The 25842-nt window shown below is 42.8% G+C and overlaps 2 protein-coding genes across 2 annotated transcripts in view; both read left to right on the forward strand.

The window, feature by feature from the left end:
• Window positions 1–11212, forward strand: part of LOC115540661 (zinc finger protein GLIS2) — a 21252-nt gene extending 10040 nt beyond the window's left edge. Inside the window, exons 2-7 of the mRNA XM_030352140.1 lie at window positions 2752–2941; window positions 3734–3927; window positions 5499–5678; window positions 6158–6291; window positions 6638–6756; window positions 9170–11212. Coding sequence (XP_030208000.1) covers window positions 2776–2941; window positions 3734–3927; window positions 5499–5678; window positions 6158–6291; window positions 6638–6756; window positions 9170–9864 — 1488 coding nt within the window. The 5' untranslated portion in view covers window positions 2752–2775 and the 3' untranslated portion in view covers window positions 9865–11212. The remainder of the gene's footprint in view (window positions 1–2751; window positions 2942–3733; window positions 3928–5498; window positions 5679–6157; window positions 6292–6637; window positions 6757–9169) is intronic.
• A 3153-nt stretch (window positions 11213–14365) lies between these two features.
• LOC115540662 (beta-1,3-galactosyltransferase 1-like) lies at window positions 14366–18348 on the forward strand. The gene is made up of 2 exons (XM_030352141.1): window positions 14366–14446; window positions 14704–18348. The coding sequence occupies exons 1-2, from the start codon at window positions 14412–14414 to the stop codon at window positions 15776–15778; spliced, it is 1110 nt and encodes a 369-aa protein (XP_030208001.1). The 5' UTR covers window positions 14366–14411; the 3' UTR covers window positions 15779–18348.
• The last annotated feature ends 7494 nt before the right edge of the window (window positions 18349–25842 follow it).

The raw sequence follows: 25842 nt of genomic DNA on the forward strand, positions 1-25842 counted from the left end.
TCCATAATGACTGCTGGCCCACAACAAGAATGCTGTCACCGCGGGTTGTCGCGGTGGCTTTGCGTACGACCATTTAAGGAAATGGGATGCATAACAGGCACTTGAAAACCCCTCCCAGTAAGGAGGACCAAACACTTTGACTTTTTGCTTCTTAAAATCCCACCTCACATGGTACAGGATCAATGCTTGTTTGCTAAACATCGTGATAAACCCAAGGTCATTTCTTTGCCCTATATCATTACACATAAGTCTTTTTCGAGGTCTACTATGCAAATGTACCTTATATGCAAATCTTGCAATTTGGATGTTTTCATTGTAATCCAATACAATGAATGAAATGGAACGCGAATGAGTCAATAGAGGGCATGGCTTTCATCCAATGTACTGTAATGCTTTGATTTTTTTATGTACATGGTAAACGGGTAAGTTAGGTTTGTTTATTATGTGTATATGTTATAAGGGTTAGTAAGGTTTGATTGTGATGTGTATACGTTATCAAGGTTAGTAAGGTTTGATTTTTATGCGTATATGGTATAAAGGTTAAAAAAAAATTATTGTGATGTGTACATATTATACAGGTTAAGGTTTGATTGTGATGTGTATACATTACACAGGTTTAGGTTTGATTGTGCGTTAGACATTATTGATAATGAGGCTTCTCCCATGGAGACAAGAGTTCTAAAGTAGTGCGGGAGGGAATTGACGATCAAGGTAACAAGCACGAGTGGGGAGGTAAAGGAGAAGTGAGATGCAGAAAATAATGAGGGATGGATGAAGTTGAAGAAAGTATGGAAGAGAGAAGGGCAAGTATGGCAAGAGGCCTCTTTGGGGTGCCGTGGAAACGAAGGCTTCCTGTCTGGGGAGGAAATAACTTTTCATCTAGAGTGTGTGTGTGTGTGTGTGTGTGCCGGTGTGTGTGTGTGTGTGTGTGTGTGTGTGTGTGTGTGTGTGTGTGTGTGTGTGTGTGTGTGTGTGTGTGTGTGTGTGTGTGCATGTGTGTGTTTGAATATGCATGTGTTTGCATGCGGAATATGTGCATTCCACTGAGGTAATTGGGGCCATTTTGTGTATATGTAGATTACTGGGAACTCGGAATGTCCAGGGTCTTACTGTAATTGAACAAAATCTTAAGGAATTTGAGAAAGTGTTTAATCCGTGCAAATGTTAGTATGCATCTGTGTGTACATTAAGCATGCTTGTGTATACGTTACTTTTTGTTAAAGAGGGATATGCTTTAATTATGTGCAAAAGAATATCCGCGACATTGTATGTGAGTGTGTATGTGTGTGTTGGAAGGTGCCCGTGTTAATAGAGTATGTGTTGTGTGTGTGTGTGCGTGTGTGTACACGCGCGATGCGTGTGTGTGAGTGTGTGCGTGTGCACATATAGTGCTAGCAAGTGTGTGTTTATAAAGTATGCTGTGTGAGTGTGTGTGTGTGTTTGTGTACGCACACGCATGCCGTGTGTGTGTGTGCATGTGCACATAAAGTAAGTGTGTGTTTTTGTTAGGCAGTAGGGGATCCATAAGAGGCTCTGGGCAGCCTGCCCACAGGGAGGTCATTGAGGGAAGGGCAGGGCCTCACGTGTGGCGGAGAAGTTGTGTGCATGTTTTTCTTGCATGCATGCATGCAACCCTAGATACATATGGGCCCTGGGTGTGCGTGCCTCCACAATAGGCCGACTGGCAGTGTGTGCGTGTGAGATGTGAAGTGAGGTTGCCATGGAATGTGAAACCAGTGTGACTGCGAGGTGCTCCAGCAGAGGGACTTAAACACTGACTTCATTGTGGCGCAGCCTCTGCTTTGTGTTATGTCAAAGATCCAACGAGTGATTGTGGTGATTGAGTTTTGTGGTGTTTCTGGCTTAAGAAGGTTAACGGGGTTCGGGAATACGAGTGGCGCAAGTCACATTCTCAGACGGGCAACTGGAGGCACCTCCGGGGCTTTGTGTCCCAAAAAGAAGCCTAATTTGATGTGCCCTTGAGCAAGGCAGAGCATACCCCATTGGTCCTTTGTAACCGCTCATTATCCATAAACGAAGGTATGCCGTGCCAGGGTTTGAAGCGGGGCAAGGCCTCTCTGCCAGACCTCGGTTTGCGTGCACAAAAGTAAAAAATGTCTGCCTCAGGATTTCTGAGGCATTGTTTCCAAAACGCCTTTGCAAGCGTATGAGACGAAGATCTCACAGGGTTAGAAAGACCGGGGGGGTGTTTGCTCAGTTGGTGCTTCTCGATTTATACATTCCACCACACCATCTTGGGGGAACTTTTCACTCCTTGAAAAGTGATGCTACAATAAAATGCTTGGTTTGGGAAATATGTAAGTGATCTCTTTCAACAAGGCCTTCACTGAGCTGAGGGAGGAGGCTATTAAAGGCATTTTGCTCCATGCAAACAACTGAATAATGCACGTTCAAATGTCCTCCAGCTGTCCATCAGACCGAGGTCATGTGACTTGGGTCTTCTGTGGAAAGAACATGGAGGTCAACACAGAAGTATTCTCACCTCCAACCTTGTAGTACATTGCAGGTGCGAGGACACAGGAGAGACACCCTGTTGCACATTTCACGCGCATCGACGAAAGCGCTGAAGACATCGTTTTTTATCTTGAAAATACAATGTACATAATAAGAAAAAAATAACATACATAATAAGAAACATTCAAAGTTTCACGTGGCAAGCCGAGCGTAAATGCGTTGTTCCCTTCTCCGGTTCACCCTGTCACCCCCCGCCCACACCTCTTGTCTCCCTAGTCGGGCGAGAGACCCCGGGGAGCCATGCTGTCCTTAGACGAGCCCCTGGACCTGAAGCTGCCTTCAGGCAGGACCGACGGACACCTGAGGGCGGGCAAGAGGACCTGCTCGGCCTCCATCTGTGCCCCGCTCAGCGCGGCACGCCAGCGTCTCTTACGCACCGCCTTCCCTTCTCCGCCCTCCTCCCCAGGTGAAACCCAGACCTGTGTGTCCACCGGGACACCGTACACCACAGCAGGACATATTGTTTTATCCCCTGTTGGATGACGCCGTCTCGTCCTTCCCTGTTTTACTATATCATATTTTGTTTTTTTAATATCCAATTCAAACATGTTTACATAAGTTTGCATTGTGTTACTTTAACAGTAAGTTTGTTGTGTTTGTGATCATCTGTAGGTTAAAACTTAAAAAAACCCTTTTTAAACAGAGGATTTTTGTTTATAAAGCATTTTGTAACTTTATGGTTAGCATTGACGTTTACGCTGCACGCGGAGACTCATCACTTTTGTAATACATTAGCGCCCCTTAGTGGCTCAATATTAAATAACAGGATTAAATATAAACTGGTTTGGCAAAGTTTTTTAATCTTAAACTTGATTAATAACTTCTGGTCTGGTCAGACCTCGTGGCTATATTTATATGAGAGTACATTGTGTGGGTGATTTTTTTTATCCACAATGGTTCATAAAAAAACAGTTTGTGAGTGAAACTAGCAAAATAAACTACTGAATTAAAACACAACTTTCCTTAATGTTACACACCCAAAGGTAAACGGGTTAGAGCTCTTCCCCCATGACCTGGGTACAAAGGTTAGCGAGTAGGCCAGTTCCTGTAAGAGACCTGCTGTGACCATGACTAGACCTATAGCATGCCCATCCGTCATCTGCTGTCTGTACCACAACGCCCAGTTTAACCTCTTATAACCCAGCCTCCTGTTACTCACTGGTTCTCCCCCCTCTCCCCCCCCCCCCTCCCCCCCCAGACTCCCGCTGCCCGTCACAAGAGCGACCCAGATCCTGCTGCACCCCCCCAGCAATGGATCTCAGCCTGTCCCCCTCCAGCCGCCACCACACCTCCCCCTCTCCCTCCTGCTTCTCCCCCTGCCCCCCCTCCCCCACCTCCCCCCGGGGCTCCCCTCACAGCAGCAGCAGCCCTCTGCCCTCCCCCTTCTCCCGGGTGAGTCCTTCAAAATCTCTTATCAATTCTTATCACTCTCCGGCACTTTCTGCATTTACACCTTGATTTCCCTCCTTCTTCTCCTCTTCCTCCTTCTCCTCCTCCTCCTCCTCCTTCTCCTCCTCTTCCTCAATCTACTTCTCCTCCTCTTCCTCCGTCTCCTCCTTCTCCTCTTCCTCCTCCTCCTTCTCCTCCTCGACCTCCTACTCCTCCGTCCCCTCCTTCTCCTCTTACTCCTCCTCCTTCTCCTCCGCCTCTTCCTCCACCTCCTTCTGCCCCTCTTCCTCTTCCTCCTCTTCCTCCTCTTCCCATCTCTTGTTCTCTGCCTTGAGAAGGTTTCATTCGTTAGTTTTTACATGCATACTTACGCAGTGACATTCTTCTGCAATTCGGTTACAACTGCATAAACCAAATGGTTGAACATCGTTGCTGTTATCTAATGACCACTATGATGCATGGTAACAACGTGTCAGCTCTATACAGGAGGCATACGGTCCCTTCAGGAAAACTGTAGTGTAGCGGAAGGGTTTACTGTCACTACTTGGAGCAGTTACAGAAGGAGGGGCAAGGGTCAACGCTATATTACTGAGATCAAACTTTAATTAATGTCATATAAAGCAAGTCAAACAACCAACCCGTGTGTGTTGAGCACATTGACCGACTTGGATGCAGTTTACAGCTGGCATGACCTTAACTAAATCAATAACTGTAAGAAAACACTTCCTTCCTCTTAAGTTTGGGTGGATGCTTCTAAAGAAGGAGTGACGCACAACACAGGATATTAACATATGACGCAGAATATGAACAAATGAAACGGAAGCAGAGTAGCTGAACCCACTGTTTGTCTAAGTTAAATAGTGTCAATTTATAGACGGCTATCACTTTAAGTACTTAATTTGTTGACTCAAGCGGCTGTTTAATGGACCATCACAGTTGTGCGTTTGGTATACTTAGTCCCAACAATTAAATGATTAAGCATTTGAAGGATGTTTATCCGTAACAACTTTAACTGGGAACTTACTTACAAATCGAGGACGCACAACTGAAACCAGCAATTACTATACAAGCTCCACAGTGTCACCGCTCTGACAATGTTTGAACAAATTAAACAGAATTTGGTCGAATGAAACAGAATATGAAAATATGAAACAGAATATGAAAAAATTAAAGAAGTCAAAGCTAAAGAGACACAGCCCCCTTATGAATGGCCTAGTTACTAAAGAAATAAATAATTTCACCAAAAAGAATAAAACTAACTACTATTATACTGATTAAATCTGATTTAATTACGTGAGTTTCAACAGTTGGAACAGTTGGTTATTCCTGAATAGCAGGGTGCTGCTGCTATGAATTACAGACCGTAAATGGCCGTAATTAAGCCATCACAATTGAGTATTAAACAAAGCTGTGTAATAAACTAGTATTAAGAGTCTAGCTTTTTTGTATAGCAATTAATTACGCTTACTGTCTCAAAGGGCTTACTGTATCAGAAATAGAAACCCAAGGGTAGAAACATTGAGCTGGAACCGAGAGAGAGGGATTGACCCATCATGGTATCATAACCCCCCCAGGAGCCATCCACTCAGCACTACATCGAGGGAAGAGGGTCCCCTGTTGGCTATCCCTTTTACCTGCCAATCAAAGGCCAAGGGGGCGGTTATAACTTCCCCTCCTCCGTGTTCATCGGTCGGACCAGGGAAAGCCACGAGCTCTCAACGTTGGACGACCAATTGGCCTGCCGCTGGATGAAAGTAAGTCGTACATAAGCGTTGCTTTCCTCGACGCGTACACACATTGAACATTTTTAATTAATGATGGCAAACACTGTGTGGGTGAGTTTATGTATATGTATTCCTTCTCGTGGTTTTAATGTAGTTATTGATTGATTGATGGTTTGACTGACATTTTTATTTGAAACATTTAAAAGAAAAACAGAAAATTTCATTCAGAAAATCATGATGTTACACCAAATAGAAAGCATAATTAGATACATAAATGACAAACACTTTCGGATTGGAATAACATGTTGGAAAAGGAGTGGGAAGAAGTCCACACGTCCCATCCCTGCCCTTCTCCATAACTCATTGTAATCAAGCTCCCTTAGTTAGAAACTAGTGGCACTGCGTTTACATGCTTGCTACACTGTAATGTGAATGTTTCTTGAATCTCTGGGCAATCTCTCATTTCAGTGCTCTCTCTCTCTCTCTCTCTCTCTCTCTCTCTCCTACAGTGCCACCTGCTCTTTGACACGCTTCAGGAGCTGGTGGACCACATCAACGACCACCACGTGAAGCCTGAAAAGGATTCTGGGTACTGCTGTCAGTGGGAGGGCTGTGCCCGCAACGGCCGAGGCTTCAACGCCAGGTGAGGGGGTTATTTCCACTTCGTTCTTACTGTACCAACCTGTAGCTGTGGGGTCCATTTGGATCTCTTCATATGGCTCATCTTTAAATATGCTATTTTCAGGTTGTAAATATGAGTGCCAGGCAAAAAAATATCCTCTTAGAAAATAAGAAAATAAAAGTAATCAATGTGTCTGTGTGTGTGTGTCTATATGTATGTCTGTGTGTGTGTGTGTTTGTGTGTGTCTATATGTATGTGTGTGTGTGTGTGTGTGTGTGTGTGTGTGTGTGTGTGTGTGTGTGTGTGTGTGTGTGTGTGTGTGTGTGTGTGTGTGTGTGTGTGTGTGTGGGCTCCTTGCGGATAAAAGGTACAAAATGCTGATTCATATCAGGACTCACACCAACGAGAAGCCGCACCACTGTCCAACCTGCCACAAGAGCTTCTCGCGCCTCGAGAATCTGAAAATACACACCCGCTCGCACACAGGTCAGTCCACCCGGCATTGGTCTGCGAGTGTCGGACGGAAGACCCGCCTAGGCGTCCCCCTCTGTGTAAATATGTAGACACAAGGATGGTTATCTCGGCTTACCTGGGAGTGTCACATAACGCTTAGACAGCCTCAAGAAGCATGGATGAATCGAGAAGCACGCAGCCGACTAATATTTGTGAAATGAAAAAAAAAAAAAAAAAAAAAGAATGATTGATTGTATTTATATAGCGCATTTCTAGGTACCCAAAGCACTTTAAGTAGTGAGTATGTAGGGTAGGAAGTGCACCTCACCCACTGCCAGTGTGAAGCACCCACTTGGGTGATGCACTGCCGCCTGTGTGCCCCGGTACGCTCACCACACACTGGAGAGGGGCGGAGTGATGAAACTATCCAAACAGAGACCGGGGCGGGGGGATAAGGGGGCCACGTTGGTACAAGAACGGGGACTGTGAATTTGGCCGGATTACAGAGATTAACACCGCTACTTTTGAGAAGTTAGCACCCCTACTCTTAAGGAGAGTGCTACAGAGCTAGGACACACTGGGGTGAGCACCCCTGCTCTTAGGATGAGTGTCATGGGATTGTGAGTTACGACAGAGAATCGGAAGAAAGATGAAGATCTTCGACAGGACAGGAGTACCCATAGACATCTTATATGATAGACGGAGCATCGAATGCTACCGCCTACTGGCGCTGACGAGACGCGGGGCCGCCATCTTGGAGTGGTCATCCGCTCCACTCAGTGTAATCCGTTTGGCTGGAGCAATGAACTGTCAGCGCATTTAATTAATCATACCTCACTGAATACCACTGATTTTCATGCGTTTTTTTGTCATACGTGTAGCTATGATAAAGGCCACATGGTTTGGCGTGTTTTATTATTCAATACTAATTATACCAATAGTACGGTAATGTTAAATTTTGCTTGTGAAAAGTAATCCCACGATTCCTATCATGGATTGTCCGCCGATTTGAGCAGGAATACGCTGAACAACAGCCCGGCATCCTGTTTCTGCTGCTGTTGCTGCTCCCGGTTGACCACTCCAAGATGGCGGCCGTATTTCTCGCGTCCCAGCAGCCAATGCTCCGTCTATCTATAAGATGTCTATGGGAGTACCCGTCTCTGTCCTGGGGCATTGGAGATATTACATAGGCCAGAAGGATGAGCACCCCCTACTGGCCCTCCGACACCTTTACCAGCAACAACTGGTCTCCCATCCAAGGAAGTACTGCTAATGGCGCGTTTCCAAGGGCGGTGCGGTAAGGCCCAGTACGATTAGGTCCGCAGGTGTAGGTGCGGTTAGGCGCAACCTCAGTTACGGCTCACGTTTCCTCCGCCGACAGCACACATATGGTAGGGCGAGGGACAAGCCGAATGACGATGGCCGCGGCAGCTACGTAAGCGTCGTGATCTCAAAGCAGCCCGACACAGTGTAGCCTGCTAGTAAATCCAATGAAAAAGAAGAACGCGACACATTAAACAAAGAGCAACAATGTCGGACGTCCGAGAAGGAAGGCGAACTTTTGCGCAACATTTTCTCCAAGAAACTAAGCTTTCGCCGGAAATACCTTGCGGGTACTGTGTTTGTTTGTTATTGTTGCACGGAAGTGACGATTCTGTCGACCAATCCACGGACAGTTTGTGTAGCTTGAACTTGTTTGCACCCTTTCAGACCGCTCGGTACCCCAACGGAGGAGTACTGAGATAGGTACGGCTAATCGCTTCTTGACCCCGCCCACATTTTGCGGTGGAAACGCGAACCGTTCCGAGCCTATTCATACCCAGCCAAACCGCACCCGCCGGTGGGAACGCGCCATTAGCTTCAAGAGAAGCCAGTGTTTCTATACAGGTAGCCACAGTGCTGGCATTGCTACGTAAATTAAGCACATAAGCTGTAATTACTGCACACAGCCACAAGGGAGCAGGATCAAATATACAAGCTGTAATCTCTACCCCAGCCACAGAAGGCAGCATCTTTAAGACAGACGCGGAAGCCGGAGCTAAGACGTCACATAGGCCAGGCCTACTCCACATGGGCCACGCCTACTTCACATAGGCCACGCCTACTTCACATAGGCCACATAGGCAGACCCGTTGAGAGCCTCGGGGCCCAGCCCTGGGGCTTGAAGTAGCCCTACGGTATTTTTGTCCACGCTTGTTAGATACAATTCCCTCCCTTTTGCTCCATAGTTACCATACCGAAATACTTTAACAAATATGTGAGTTAAAAGCGACGCGTTTTGAACTACTTTCTTCAAGCACACGACAGGGTATGTGACATAACTCGATGAATCAGACCCCCGGGAGGTGCGTTGTTTGTACTCATCTGGTTTGTATTCATTGTTCATTGTTCTTTGTGTTCACGTTTTGTACGTGTGTTCTTTCCTCTAACCCGATGCGCGTCCTAGGAGAGAAGCCCTACATCTGCCCCTACGAGGGCTGCAGCAAGCGCTACTCCAACTCCAGCGACCGCTTCAAGCACACGCGCACCCACTACGTGGACAAGCCCTACCGCTGCAAGATGAGCGGCTGCCACAAGCGCTACACCGACCCCAGCTCCCTGCGCAAGCACATCAAGGCCCACGGACACTTTGTGGCCCAGGAGCTGCGCCTGGCGGCCGGTCGGCCGGGGCCGCTGGCGGGCGAAGCGGCGGGGGGCCGAGGGTCCGCGTGGCAGGCCCACCGGGGGGCCCGGCCGGACGGCGGGGACGGGCCGTTCGTCGGCCGGACCCACGTCATCATGCCCGCGGCCGCGGCCGCCCTCCTGGGGGGGCTCGGCGCCTCGCTGCCGCTGTCGGCCCTCTGCCACGCGGGCGCCTTCGGGCGGTCGCCGGACTCCCGGCTCGCGGGGGGAGGGGGGCTGAGCCTGAGCGACTCCCTCCGGAGCCCCGTGGGGCTCTCGGCTGCTTCCCTGCTGGGACTGCACCCCCCGCTGGTAGCCAGGGGGGGAGCGGGTGAGGAGGGGGAGGGGAAGGAGCAGGGGAGGCGGGAGGCTAGGGTGTTCAACCTATCAGTGGGGATGGGGGGCCGAGTGGGAGACACCCTCCCGTGGCTCATGGTTCCTCCCTCTGCCTTCCTCCTGAGGCCGGTTGTTGGCAGCTAGGGATGTGTCTGTGTGTCCGTCTGTGAGTGGACGTGTGTGCGTGAGAGTCTGTGTTTTTGAGTGTGAGTGTGTGTGTGTGTGTGTGTGTGTGTGTGTGTGTGTGTGTGTGTGTGTGTGTGTGTGTGTGTGTGTGTGTGTGTGTGTGTGTGTGTGTATTTGCATGTATTGAGGTTAGGTGTGTGGAGTGACTTTTTACAACAAAAACATTCCACTGAAAGTCCGAAGAACCACCAACATGCAAATCACGACCGCCTCCAGCCTATGACAGCAGTGGATTATCTTTGTTCACCATGCCAGAAATTTTGCTTTGTGGAACCTAGATTTTATTAGAATCTAGCATCTACCCTAATGAAGGGTGCCATCTTTCATTGCATTATATTATAGGTTTAATTTTACTTGCAAGCAAGTAAAACCACTACAGACAGTAGGCTCAGTTATAATGGAATGAGTCAGAGGGTTGGTTGGAACATATTATTAATAGTTATAATAGTAATAATAATAATTATAATAATAACAATCAAGCAAACTATGGAAATGACTTTGGTACATTCATGCAGACCTATTTTAACGTTATGAATCAAATGTTGAAAAAAGAAAAGTTAAATCATTCAGACCTATGAGCTATAGTGGATGCCGTGATGAATGTCAACCTTAATCACCATTACCACATCATCAATCTTTTTGATCGCTGATCAGGGATCAGTGGGGACCAACCGTTCCGAAAGAAAACTCGGGATGCACAGTTAATTCTGTCCTATCGACAAAGATCTGTACCAGATCTGCATAACTTTTTATTTTTCTTTCAGAGGTCGCCAAGCCTCATGTCTGCTTCAGCCCTGTGTGATGGGGGATTGTGCATACGCATTGGCCTGAATGCTGTACATACTCTGCCATACTATATTTAGACGCACAATCGGAAGCTACACAGTGCTTTCAAAAGCCCTGCCAAAAAAACGTATATTAGAAAAACACAAACATCTGATGTACTGTCTTTTGTAATATATTATAATGTAATACATTTCAGACAATGGCCACATCCGGCCAGTACGAAAGGATTTATCATATCTTATTGTTTGCACATTGACATATTTGAACTAATCAGTATTCCAAGTGTTTTTAGTGCCTTGTGTTAAACACTGCCGTCAGCGTATGAGGTACTAAGGTATGTACTGTACATGTAAAGGTCCAAAAAATGTAAGCTCCTTCTTTCTAACCAATGACAAGTTTGATTCATACATCATTGCCACTGCATCTCCTCCTTTAAATAACATTTTTGTTAAGACGTCCATGATGACGACAATGACTTCCAGTATGTCAATAAACACATGGGAAATAATCTTTTCTTAGACTATTGCTTTTCAAGTGTCATCATTTATTACTTTCCAATGCAAATAACGTGACAGCTGTTCAATGCACCTTTTGCAAGCTTTTTATTTAATTATTAACTACAGCAACTCAGTAACTCAAATGTTCATACACTATTCTTGCACCCTTCATAACCACACACATACATGCACACTAACAAACACAAACACATACTAAGTGGCTAATATTCATACATAATAGGTACATAGCTTCTATTTTGACAAAGCAATTAATACACAGGCATGCTAAATTAACACATATGCAAGCATACTTAAGAGTTGTACACACACAAGACACTGTTTTTAACATCCATATAAATTTGATTGAATTACCGTAAGACACTAGAGACTCAAAGTTGATCTTCCAATACTTGCAAAAACACACAAATCATCTTTTTGATTTGATTAGAGATGCAATGAAGACTAGCGAGTATGTCCTTTGTGGATTAAGACTAACCAGAAAAACATAACAAAGTGTTACACACTGTAATATACTATATTATACTAAGTATAACTGTATAATTGTTGATTGAAAGAGCAGTAGGCAAGAGACAATCGACAAGACTTTGAAAACGACAAAAGGCCAAATTCCTCCTTTCCAAATCCTACACCACCAAACGATGCAAACGGGAGAGGTTCTGTATATCTGTCTAATCCTAACATAAGTAGTTGTGTTTTCTAAACCTAAATAGCCCAAAAATAACGGAAATAGGTAGCCCAGAAATAGTCTTGAATAAAGTCTTGTGTTCAACCCAATTCATCGATCACAACCTCTTCCCTTCGTGCTCTGCTCTCGTGTTCTTTACACTACCTCACCGCTTTCTTGGACTTGGGGCTTGGTGAGGCTGCGCACCTGTGGTGCGTTCAAGGCACATATCAAGGTACAACTGTAAACAAGCCATCACTACACATACATTTACATTTACTGCTCTGGCTGTAACTTCAAGCCAACACTTCAATAAACTGGTTGTGCAACATCTACCTATGTTCTGGTCGTCAGAGTAACCAGCAAAGCCACCTAGGTGCCATGTAGAAGCCAGCTGTAGCCCAATGCGGTTCCTCTCCGGCCGGGGAAGGGGCACAGACGGGCCTCCCAAGACGCACTCGGCCACAAGCTGCGACGACGGACAGCCACAGGCCACAGCTCTTTCCTTGACTCTTGCGACGCTCGCTGGTGGAGCAGAGGTCTGGTGAGGCAGCGCAGCGACCGCCACAGGCAGGCGGCAAACTAGCAGCCCCTGGAAGCTAGTCTGGTATCGCCCAACCTATTGCAAACTGTTATTAGTCTGGAACCTCTGTGTTAATTTTAGATCTCTAAGGGTCGTCACCAACGAGGAAAACCCAAAAGGCCTCTGGACACCTTTTTATACCGACAACATGGTGTCGGTTTAAAAGAGCTGTGATTGTGTGCCATCAACTTAGTGATTATGAGTTGCCATAAGCATAGATCTCCAGTTCATTTAATACTGCCTCGATAGCGGAATGAACAATCCTTTCTACATCAGCAGAAGCTATCTTTTGCTGTCGTTGAAAATGTCTTTACGGCGCTCCTCGGCACTGTGTAATCGTATTTACCCAACCTCCCATTAGATCAACTGTTGTGATTGGTCGGTCTAGCTTGTACCGGGCAGAAGTATTTCCGTACAGAAGAGGAGCCACCGGCAAGACAGTAGCCCCAGGCCTCCGGTCTCTTTTCAGTTTTTAGGGTAACAACGGAGAAGAATGTCGAAATTCCCCTAGAAAGTCGGAATTGATTGTCTGCTCTTGCTGTAACATCTCGCCATCGCTCCGGTTAACTGGTTTAACAACATACCGCCTGAGATAAGGACATACATGATCATCAGCAGATATTCAAAGCCCATAGCAATCTGAGGACATAGCTTGAATCAAGTTAGGCCTATATATTGAACTAATGATGAACCAAATTTTCATTCAGCGCTTCAAAAGAGTATAAATATGTCATCGTAGATATTAGATAAACTTTTTTTATTATTATTATTTCTCTGTTGTAACAATACTTTTTGGCAATAAATCTTATACGGTTGGAAAGCCTGTATAGTTCCATTTCAAATGGTGCCCCATTTGTAAGGAACATGCACTTGTGGGATGAGCAGCAGAGCTGAGTATGTGGGTTGCGCCCATGAAAAATTTGCCAAATCTTTTCTGCCATTGACTCGTTTGGTGCTTGGTGAATTGGATGATTGAAGTTTGAAGAATCAAGACATATTGGCAATTAAACAATTTATTAATTACACAAACAGAAGCCTCAGTAGCATGTGGAAGAACCATACACAGCCACAACAGCCTGGCACCTCCTCCTCATGCTGGTCACCAGCCTGGTCACACACTGATGTGGGATGGCATCCCATTCTTCAACCAGCATTTGTCGCAAGTCAGCAAACGTGGTTGTGTTGGTCACTCTGGCACGAACAGCACGCCTAAGCTGATCTCACAAGTTTTCAATGGGGTTGAGGTCAGGACTGCTAGCAGGCCATTCCATCCTCTCAACTCCCACATTCTGGAGGTAGTATCTGATAAACCCAGCCCTGTGGGGGCGGGGTTTTGGAGGATAGAGTTCGGTCCCAGACTGTGGCGATATGGGATTGCCACTGGTTGCTGAATCTCACTCCACTGAAGGAGATGCCACCCCACGCCATCGCACTGCCTCCACCAAAAGATGTTATTCTATCGGTGCAGCAATCAGCATAGGGTTCGCCGCGTCTTCTCCACACTTTGACCCTACGATCCAACTGCCGTAGGCAGAATCTGGACTCATCACTGAACATAATGTTCCTCCACATGTTCAGGTTCCAGTGCACATGTGGCCGACACCAGCGACGCAACCCACATACTCAGCGCTGCTGCTCATCCCACAAATGCATGTTCCTTACAAATGGGGCACCATTTGAAAGGGAACTAAACAGGCTTTCCAACGGTGTAATATTAATGCCAAAAAGCTTTGTTACCACAGAGATAATAATCGACCAAACAGAAATGTCCTTACTTTTTGTGCTAAGTTTATAGTCAGTGTGGTTTGACAAACAACAACCGGTGGAGCCAACTCCAAACAATATCACTCAAGTAATACCTGAGTTTCAGGTTAAACACGTGATGTGGGCTATACAGTATAACTTTTGCTGTTGGAAGAGCAAGTTTGGTGCAGTTGAGACAGTTGACCTGGAGATGAAGGGTTATTTCTGGGGAAAGGAGTTGGAAAGGTTAGTAAAGCTTACCTGTTACCTAACACTTGACATGCAATAAAATTGTGTTATAATATCTATATTGTGTGTTGTAATATATGATTTGAGTCTACTGCAAAAGAGTGTCTACTGCAAAAGAGTGTGCTAAAATTAACAATTAAACAATCTTTTTTGTTTATATCATTCTTCACGTAGGCCTAAGTGTTACCTAGATAGATTAATAGTTGTACATGTTATTATCTATCAGGAATTGAACTCATACTTTATCTTTCCAGACGCATTTATGTGTTTGAGATGCAAACCAATCATAGGAGGCCTAATTTGAAGAGAACATTCAAGACGCTCCTCCTACTCTGTCTGATAAAGACTTCACTCATCTACCTGCTTACTGGAAACAACATCAAATTGCCAAAGATGTTATCGAAAGATCTGATGTACAGCGGTTATTTAGATGGCTCCAAACAGATTCATAAGCCACCCCTTTATTCGGTGGATCCAAGAAAATACTTAATTCAGCACCACATAGCTTTTCCAAGGAACCACCATTTCATCCTGGATGACACAGACGTGTGTAGGTCCAACACTCCTTTCCTGGTTCTGGTGGTTTCCGTGGCCACAGGGAACAGAAAAGCTCGGGATGCCATCCGGAAAACGTGGGGCACTGAGACCCTTGTTCAGGGAGAGCTGATCCAGACTGTCTTCCTCCTGGGTCTCCCCAGTGGAGAAAACATCACAGAGCAGCAGGAGCACGTCAGCATGGAGAACCTTCAGTACCACGACCTGATCCAGAGCGACTTCACAGACAGTTACAACAATCTGACTATAAAGACCATGGTGATTATGGACTGGCTGGCCACGCGGTGCTCAAAGGTGTCCTATGCCATGAAGATTGACTCAGATGTGTTCATTAATGTGGAGAATCTGGTGAGCTTGTTAAAGTCACCAGGCATCCCCAAGGAGTTATACCTGACAGGAAGTCTGATGTGGGATAGGCCTGTCGTTCGCGATCAGTCCTCACCATGGTATGTTCCTATGGAGATGTACCCTGACCCTCATTATCCAACCTACACTCTTGGCATGGGCTACCTCTTCTCCATTGATCTGACAAGCAGGTTTGTGGAGGTCTCCAAAAGCATTGAACCCTTCAATATTGAAGATGCCTACATTGGAATGTGTATGAAAAAGTTAGGACTCAGTCCCACTGAGCCACCAGATCCAGACCAGTTTAGGGATTTCCTCGATACTTACAATCGCTGTACCTTCTCTAAGATCATCACGTACATTCTCTACTCTTCTGAACAGCTGGTGACTCTCTGGACAGACTTAAAAAAGCCTGGCCCACCATGTTAGCCCTTTGACCAGTGTTGGGGGTAACGCGTTACAGTAACAATGTTACTTTTTTGGGTAACAAAGTAAAGAAACGCATTACATTTTAAATATCGGTAACTACACTACTTTACTAGACTATAGCAATGCGCCTTCCTGCGTTACCCTTTGCCTGCGTTTAAAGTTCTGATCTGTTGTTGTGCGTGCATGCGTGCTGCCTGTGTGTCTGCAGCGCCTGCTTGCCTCGGCACCTTGCCATAGCGATCGACTTGAGTGATAGCTGCTTGTGCGAAGGAGTGTTCAAGTGTTGGAGCGCAGAAGCAGGTGACACAGAAAGACAGGCTGGTTGCAGGGTTCATTGTAGAAGACATGCTTCCCCTGTCGACTATTGAATCGCCCAGATTGAGAAAAATAAATAAAATACCCGCGACTCGCAAGCCAACATCCGACAGGGAAACATTTTCCCATAACCTGAACAAGTGTTATACCAACATGGAACCGAAGCTGAAAATAATTTTAGAGTCCTCCCTAGATCATGTGCCGCCAACAACAAAAAATTGGATCCCTACTAACTTTTTTCTAAAGTTTTATAGTAATGCTGTCTATCCAGCACACCGTCATTCCTGATGACAGCTTCTTAAGAAGGCTGCTCTTGCCTGCAAGAGGGTGAGAGGAAGACACTTACGATGTCATAGCTTGAGAAATAGATCAGGTTCATTCAGCGTTTGGACCACATAAAGTAACAGCATGTGTCATCGCCGCGTAAGTGCATATCTGTTATAATTGAATGGGATAAAGTGACCTTTTTATATTTTTCCTTTTTATAACCCTTCATTTTCATTCATCATTTTTGTTCTCATGTTTCCCAAAGCCTGTGTTTTGAAACTTGTGTGTTGCTACTGATTGACCTCAGCATAGCCTACTTTATCCTGTTGTTTGTGGATTTTACAGTGAGGCATTTCTTTGTGCCGACAGGGATATGGTTCTTTCATATGGTTTATAGATAGATTTATACAATAAACACTAAGTGATGATAGGGCTCTGACGTTTGTTCATGTATCCACAGTAAATTAAGAAACAGAAAGTAAAGTAATAAGTAGTGAAGTTACTTTTGAAATGCAGTAGCTAGTAAAGTAATCTCATTACAATTTACAGAAGTAACTAGTTATAAGTAACTAATTACTTTTTTTGAGCAACTACCCCAACACTGCCTTTGTCATATATTTGCCCATTTCAAGGATAGTTGAATTGTCAATAAATTGCTAGATAAAGAAACTAACCTTAAAAATATGATTTTGGGAGTATTTATATTGTTTTCTATTATTATTTATTTATTTTATCATTTATTATTTCAGCATTGTTTGTTGACTGTTTACATTTTTGTTGGTGCAAAGTATCATGTGGCGTTTTTGAACTATGGTCTACTTGGAAGCGGGGAGGGCTAACCTTTGGTCTTTTAATCAAATCTTTTTATCCAATTTTTGGTAGGTTGAAGGCCTCATATACAATTAAATAGGCCATACAAGTGTGAGTGTTGTTGGGTCATCGACTCAAGACAAGAGCGTCATTAGTTATATCACACCTTCTAGTATGGTGCAGTAGACTAGTCCATCTTTGGAACGTTGTAGTTTCATCATGGCAGGTCCCCACGTCCATAACTTCCACCGTCACATAATGATGTAGCCTAGTGTAAATGCAGACCGATTCTCTTAGCACTGTGGTTTTCTTTTCCTAAGTCCTGAAGAATCTCCTTCATCTACCCTTGAGCTCATTGCGTCTTTCGTGGAGGTCCAGGAAAGGATCTCAGAAAATTACATATAACCTAAACCTTTTGACCTGATCTGACCACAACCCTTGTTTTATGCAGTTTTACCCTACTTTTAGCAGAAGTGTTAGTTTTTTGCTAGGCTGAACTATCTTTGTGTTGTTAAATAAACGTGTTTGTTTTATTAAAAATACTGATGTTTCTCCTGTGTAAAATGTCAGAATGATGACTTGTTAAGAACTATGAAGACTTTATTAGACAAATAGTATATTAGTACTACTATAAATTAATTGTAATAATAATATTACTATTATTATATTATTAGAGCTATGTTATGCATTCATTTTATAAACCAATATTATAAAAGGTATATATCTTGGGATTGTCTGTGATCGTGTCATTTTAATAGACAAAATGTAATTGAGTCTGTTTCTACAGCCCCTCTAATGAGCTCCAGGGATGTTTTCATTTATAGATACATTTGCTTTGTTTTTGTAATGATTTCAAAAACATTTTGAGATGTTAAAAACTGAACTTTAGTTGTCATCAACTAAAAATTATAAATTACACAACATTATTACACGGCTCTTCTCAATGATGTGGAATTCTCCGTTCACTTGCATGGGCCTTCCCAACTTCCGGCAGTCAATTATTTTTTAATAATTGACAGTTGTTAAGCATATCTTGATCTTCGTTTCACTCCGCAAGTAGTCCGGTAAGTTATCAACTCCAGCGTATTCGGTTGCTAAGCGATGTCCACGTCTTTGGCAAACAATTTTTTCTGCTGATCAACACTACGAATGGTAAAAAATAAATTGTAAAAAGACATACCGTGTGAGGTTAATTTTTTGTTTTGGCAAGTAGCCGTGTAATAAGCTGAATAATGTTTAGAACGGTGGTCATAATCGAAAATATGCCTAATTTTCCCGAGAATGACCGGCATTCTATACATTATCCCTTGCATAATTGTTATGTGATATACCTATATTTTATTAGGGGGCCGAGCGGCGAAGCTGCTTGGCCCCTGTTGTTTCTGTTATGTTTTTTTTTCCCTCAAATACTGTAAAAGTCCAACTGCAGCCTATATCGTAAATTGAAAACTCTTGAAATTTTCAGCTATGGTTACCAATAACCCCCTCTACCCATTAACCCAAAGTTGTGGTACTGTACCCAAAGGGGGCGCTACTGTAAAAAATCATGAATTAGGCTTATTTCTCCTCACCAGATTGACCTGGACTCAAAATTCTTTCACAATAATAATCTCTAGAATCAGACGCATTTATAAAATCAGTAAACCAAAAATGTGGTTGTTCCACAACTTCATATTAAAGCCAAACATGATAAAAAGATTCACAGGCTACAAAAATAATCAAAAATTCACCCAAATCGCCAAATTAAATCTTTAGACCAAGCCTCACAAAAATCATCAAACAGAATTTGTTTTATTTAGTTCCATTTGAGAAATATTGGCCCATAAAGTTGAAGCAGTTAGCCCATTTTTCTTATATGACCTTTTTTTCATTGTATAAAAAACATACAACAATTATTAGATGGATACCAATACCACCCACTACCCATAAACCCAAATTGTGGTACTACAACCAAAAGTGGCGCTATTTAAGAATATTATTAACTAGACTTATTTCTAATTACTAGATTGACCTGGACTCAAAATTATTTCATCATATTAATCTCTAAAATCAGATGCATCTTTCTCACCCGGGTCTTCTGCTCTAAAAATGTTTACTTTTCCCACAATTTCATAGAAAAGCCAAACGTCCACAGTCTCAACCCATTTTGCCTATATGACAATTTTGTTATTGTATAACTACCATAGGGCTATCATTAGGTGGATACCATTAACAGTGCAAATTTTCCAATCTGTGCTATTTTAAGAAAGCCCTTAATTCTCTTGTGAAATGTGTGTTTGCTGAGGTTTCTTGATGTTGTGTGCTTTTCAATCGACATTTTCTGCATGTGGATGAGGCTTCATTTCAGGAATGTCAGTAGCTCAACAAGTTAATGTCTTGTATTGGTGAACAATAGGTTGATAGAGCGAATCCTGATTGGAGCATTATGAACAAGCTGAACACAACATTGAAGAGCGCCTGAAATTCATCAGGCAATCAACATTCCGGCTCATTAGTTTCCAAAAATCTGACTGCCAAGACACCTACGGCATTAGGGGAACTTCTTCGTTAAACCATTTTTCCTTCATAAATAACTCTGTCATATTTATATTTCTCCCATTAGTGTTCTTGACTACAAATGTCTAATTTCCCCAGAATTTCAAAGATTTTTCAGGTATATGCTTATAAGAAAGCCCTTAATTCACTTGAGAAATGTGTGCTGATCAATAGACATTTTGAATATGTGGATGAGGCTGCAGTTCAGGTTTTTAAGTGGCTCAATGGGATAATTCCTTGTACAGGTATCAAGTATTTATCATTTATGTATCTAATTATGCTTTCTATTTTGTTTAACATCAGTAATTTGTGTATGATGTATATTTTTTGTTTTCTTTACATGTTCGAAATAAATTTCAATCAAATCAAATCAAATCAGGTGATCCTTAGATTGAGAGTTCGAATCCCGATAAGAGCATTATGAACAAGCTGAACATGACATTCGGCCATTGATCTACAGCTCACCTGAAAGCCAAGGGACAGTATTGCATTAAGTGGAACATCTTTCCTTCATAATTATGTGTCATATTTATATATCTTCCATTATTGTGTTTTTGACTTTTAATTGGGCTCGGACCCCGTTAATCACTGCTTGTGGTTATATTCATTATTTACATTTACATTTAGGGCATTTAGCAAATACTTTTATCCAAAGCGGCTTACAATAAAAAGATTTGTCAGAACAAAGATAAACAACAATATATCGCTGTCTGTACAGTAAAGATGTTCATAGAAACAAGTGCAAAACATAGCTAGGCAACCCATTCCCAAGTTAAGTAACTATAAGTGAATACCTAGCACCCACAATTGCTAGGAAACCTAGCACCCCCCCCACCCCGTACAAAGGGTGAGATGTGATGTGATGCTAAGTACTATTTTTAATTGCCAGAATGTACAACTTACAATATAGACATGTTGATGGGGTGTATGGGGGAGGCTATGCAGTTGCCAGGTGAACTCGGAATGTTCCTTGGTTATCTAATTACCAAAATAAAACAACCTGTCCATCAGGAATCCTGAAGGAATGACCTAGCAAGAACAATCGTAGGCAGAAAATACAGGTACATTCCAAAAAAAAACGTATTTGGAAGCTATACCATCAACATCCCTTGCCACACCTTACCAAGAACTTAACTGACAGTTGTGATGGAAAATCCACATGTTACGTTTTTCTTTATGAACTTTGGTTTTGTATACTATTCCGTGTATGATCTTGCCACCCTGCTATTCTGCAGGGTCTTCTAAAATGTAAATCAGGGCTATTCAACCTCCTTAACAAGTGGGCCGAAAAGGATAACCACTGGGGGTTCATGGGCCACACAGAGTAAAACTATGTGAATGAATCCCTACAAATAAATCGTACTTAAAGTAGTGTTAACTTAATATAATATATATAGTACTACTACATGGAATAAACTTGTCAGACGCATTCCTTCCTTCTTCACTTTTAATCGTATCATTATAAAAGATTTTGTTCTCACATATTTTGGACACGTATTTAGAATTCAACAATGTTGTTTGAATCATCACAAAACAGAACTACTGTACATATGAGACATTTTGAGCCAGTGAGTCAGTGAGAAAGATTGCACTGCCTTGTTTGCCTAGTTTGGCTCATCCTGAGACACTCATGCAGCTTCTCATAGGTCATGGTCCAACGTGCCCTTGTTCTGATGGCATTCATATGAGAAAAGCTAGACTCACACGTATCGGTTGAGCCAAACATTGTCAGAATAAGTGATGCCAGTTCCTGATTGTGGGGGACTGATACTGGCTAGTATCACCGGCTACACACAGAAACCTGATTTGCATGCAACTATGTTTCTCCTTTATTTTATTTATTTTTTGCATGCAACCTCTGGTTTCACATTCCGTTCCGTGTGTTGTCTTGCAATCTTGCTCAACTGCAGGGTCTTCTAAAAATGTAAATCTTATTGTTTCATGTGATGAAATCTGGTTTCACATTCCGTTTCCGTGTTGTCTGTAGTTTGGTTTGGGCCTGTTTTCCTTGACCTTCCCGGGGAGCGCAGAGAAGCAAAAGGTGATAAGGAACAGCCTCAACCACCTTCTTAACCTCTTAAGGAACTTCAATCTGTAGATTAACATCTGGTTAACAAAGGCTTTTGGTTTATTGGGGGCCCACTGCCCTCAAGGATCCGATCTAAGTGTATAAAAACTCCTGACTTTAGCCACTCAGCGGACTTCTCCTTGAGGACCTTTAGAGAATGAAGTAAGATGCAGGACGAACTCCCATCTGAGGCCTCAGATTATTGTAGTGTATGCCTGTTATGTTATGTTATTATATCTTTGTTCGTACTTTTATTACAAATATATATGACCACCAATTGTCTACAAGTATTGTGTGCTTTTTGGATCTAAATATCTCATCTGTCTTAGACGTAAACTCTGATAGAGAAATTGCCACGACACAGTCACAACCAAACAATAATCATGGGGGCAAGTCAGACCGCATGGGGGTCTACGTCATGAGACATTCCTATCATTGAAAGGGACAGCGATCCCTGAACAACCACATACATGAAGTGAGCATAGGACAGTCAATTATATTCATACAACAGTGTGTAGAACAACACTTAACAACATAGGTGATTTATGTGAGAATTATGTATGTGTGTTACATTCACTACACCAGTGTGTTAAGCAAAGTCTCATATTATGCAGAAAGGGACAAAAACCAAGCTAACCGCCGGTCGTTTACAAAATGTCTATAGGTCAGGGGCGGCCTGGGCTGAGTCCGCCTCACTCACTGCTGTGAGGTTTCCCCTGCAGAGAATCAAACGGGAGGTCAGAGCTTGAAAATAAGGAAGAGACTGCATCAAGTTGCATGAAGACAAAGATTGAACCCTTAGATCAAGAGATGATATGGTCACAGGGATGTTGAACGCAATTAAAAAAAGTACAAAATGACAGGGAAAGAAATCCACCAAAAAAATCGTATCCATGCTTCCTTCCCTTGCAACTGTTGAAAAAAAGAGAAAATTAAGCATTTTCCATTTTTCCAAGACAAATTTTTTTCCAAGACAAAACAACAGAAGCATGAGAAAAGGAGGAGGGAAAGGAAGGAGAACGGGAAAGAGAGTTGTGATGCAAGGCAAGGCAAGGCAAGGCAACTTTATTTATATAGCACTTTTCATACACAAGGCAGACTCAAAGTGCTTCACATATAAACATTGTCATACAATAAAATAAAATAATAGATAAGTAAAAGAAAACATATGCAAAGAAATGAGTAAAATAGAAAGTGCAATGTATTTAAGAGAAAATTAAATTGAAAGTTTAAAAAGGCTTTTTAGTAAGTAAAATTGAAAGTGCAATTTTTAAGATCAGATCAACAGTCTCTCTGGAACCCAAGTCGGGACTACAACCCGACCTAAAGGAACTTGGTCCTTTCTCTGGAACTCCAATCCAGATTCTAGGACTCTAACCCAGACAGAACTTGGAAACGTCTCCCACGGAGCTCGGTCTCAGAATTCCACCCACACACAAACTCAGGACTCTAACCCTTATACAAATACAAACTCAGGACTCTAACCCTTATACAAACAAACTCAGGACTCTAACCCTTACACAAACAAATTCAGGACTCTAACCCTTACACAAACAAACTCAGGACTCTAACCCTTATACAAATACAAACTCAGGACTCTAACCCTTATACACCTCTTCTCAAAAGAGTTAAACACAATTCTTCGTATATTCAGTGATTATTGGTCTCAAACCCTTATCCTTTCTCTCTGGTATCAGATCATGTATTTTTCTGGTAAAAATAGAAAATAAAGGGAAAGTTAAAAAGGAAAGTGCAATGTATTTAAGAAAGTGAGAAAATTAAATTGAAAGTTATTTAAGATCAGATCAACAGACTCTCTGGAACCCAAGTCGGGACCACAACCCGACCTTAAGGACAATCTATTACAATATTCTAGGACTCTAGCCCAGAACCAAAGGCAAACAACAAACAACCTCAGCAAATGTCATGTATTTTTCTGGTAAAAATAGAAAATAAAGGGAAAGTTAAAAAGGCATTTTAGTAAAATAAAGGTAAAGTATTTAAGATTTAGCAGAAAGCTAAAGCAAACATAAAAGTCTTCAATCTTGTTTTGAAGGTGGTCAGAGTTGGGGCAAGTCTTAAATCCTCAGGGAGTTTATTCCAGCTATTTGTTGCATAGTAACTAAATCCTGCTTTCCCATGTTTCGTGTTTACTCTGGGGATAATTAACAGATTGGTCTCAGAAGATCTTAGTGTTCTAGAAGGCTTATGTAGTGGAAGCATATCAGTTAAATATTTTGGGCCTAAACCATGTAGGGATTTATAGGTTAGCAACATGATTTTGAAATCAATTCTCTGACCTACAGGAAGCCAATGTAACGATTTAAGAATTGGTGTAATATGTTCAAATTTTTTGGTCTTTGTTAAAACTCTAGCAGCAGCATTCTGAACAAGCTGAAGCTTCCTTAGAGTTTGTTTTGGGAGACCTGTAAGGAGACCATTGCAGTAATCAAGCTTACTAGTGATAAAGGCATGTACAAGTTTTTGTACATGCCGAAGTGCAAATGAGTGACTTACAGTCGAGCAAGACTGTACCGTCTTTTTATGCCTCAGCAAAGACCTTACAACTAAAAAGCTGCAAAATACCAAGGAGAGGGCAGTCTCCAACTGCCTCTGCCGCACAGAAGCTAACAAGCAGTGCTGATACCAGAGGCCAGTGGGAACTGGCTCTGGCTGTGTGAGTCATTCCCACTGCTTCTGACATTTAGCAGCCATTACAGCTTGGCAGGAGCAAGGGGAGAAGGCGAGAAAAAGCCAGAGTATGTGTAAGTGACAGACAGGACAGAGCTTACAGGAAGGGGGGGGGAGAGAGAGGAAGAGCAGGGATCATGAAAAACATAAAAGGGGGTTCTTGGCCCCGTTCAACCCCTCAAATGTTACTCATCCATCAAACTTCTATTTCCATGGCGACACTCACCCAAGAGTCGGCCTGGAAGAGTGCAAAGGGATCTCACACACACACACACACACACACACACACACACACACACACACACACACACACACACACACACACACACACACACACACACACACACACACGCACACGCACACGCACACGCACACACAGACACACACACATACACACACACCCAAAATGTATGTTTGGTAACTGAGCGGAAATAAAACAACTCTCAATAGGCATGCATAAAATTATATTACATGTACGTAGAACTTCAATTTGAATTCATCTTTCAAGCATTTAAAGAAAGTAAACAAGAGAACTATGTACAGTCAACGGCAGTTTGACGTATACATTCATTATATTATTATTATTCAAAATATATATTATATATACAGGTGCTGGTCATATTATTAGAATATCATGAAAAAGTTGATTTATTTCATTAATTCCATTTAGAAAGTCAAACCTGTAGAATGTATACATTCATTCCAAACAGACTGATACATTATAAGTGTTTTTTGCCAAAAAGAAGATGATTATAGCGGACAACCAATGAAAACCCTAAATTCAACATCTCAGAAAATTAGAATATGGTGAAAAGGTCAGATATTGAAGACACCTGGTGCCACACTCTAATTAGCTAACTAACTCAAAACACCTGGAAAAGCCTTTAAATGGTCTCTCGTTTTGATTCTGTATGACACACAATCATGGGGAAGACTGCTGACTTGACAACTGTCCAAAAGATGACCATTGATACTTTAAAGAAGGAGGGCAAGACACAAAAGGTCATTGCCAAAGAGGTTGGATGTTCCCAGAGCTCTGTGTCCAAGCACATTAATAGAGAGGCGAAGGGAAGAAAAAGATGTGGTAGAAAAGAGTGTACAAGCAAGAGGGATAAACGCGCCCTGGAGAGGATTGTCAAACAAAACCGATTCAAAAATGTGGGGGAGATCCACAAAGAGTGGACTGTAGCTGGAGTCAGTGCTTCAAGAAGCACCACACACCGACGTATGCAAGATATGGGCTTCAGCTGTCGCATTCCTCGTGTAAAGCCACTCTTGAATAAGGGACAACGTCAAAAGCGTCTCGCCTGGGCTCAAGACAAAAAGGACTGGACTGCTGCTGAGTGGTCCAAAGTTATGTTTTCAGATGAAAGTAAAT

The sequence above is a fragment of the Gadus morhua genome, chromosome 3 (assembly GCF_902167405.1).
Source record: "Gadus morhua chromosome 3, gadMor3.0, whole genome shotgun sequence".
Classification (NCBI taxonomy): Eukaryota; Metazoa; Chordata; class Actinopteri; order Gadiformes; family Gadidae; genus Gadus; species Gadus morhua.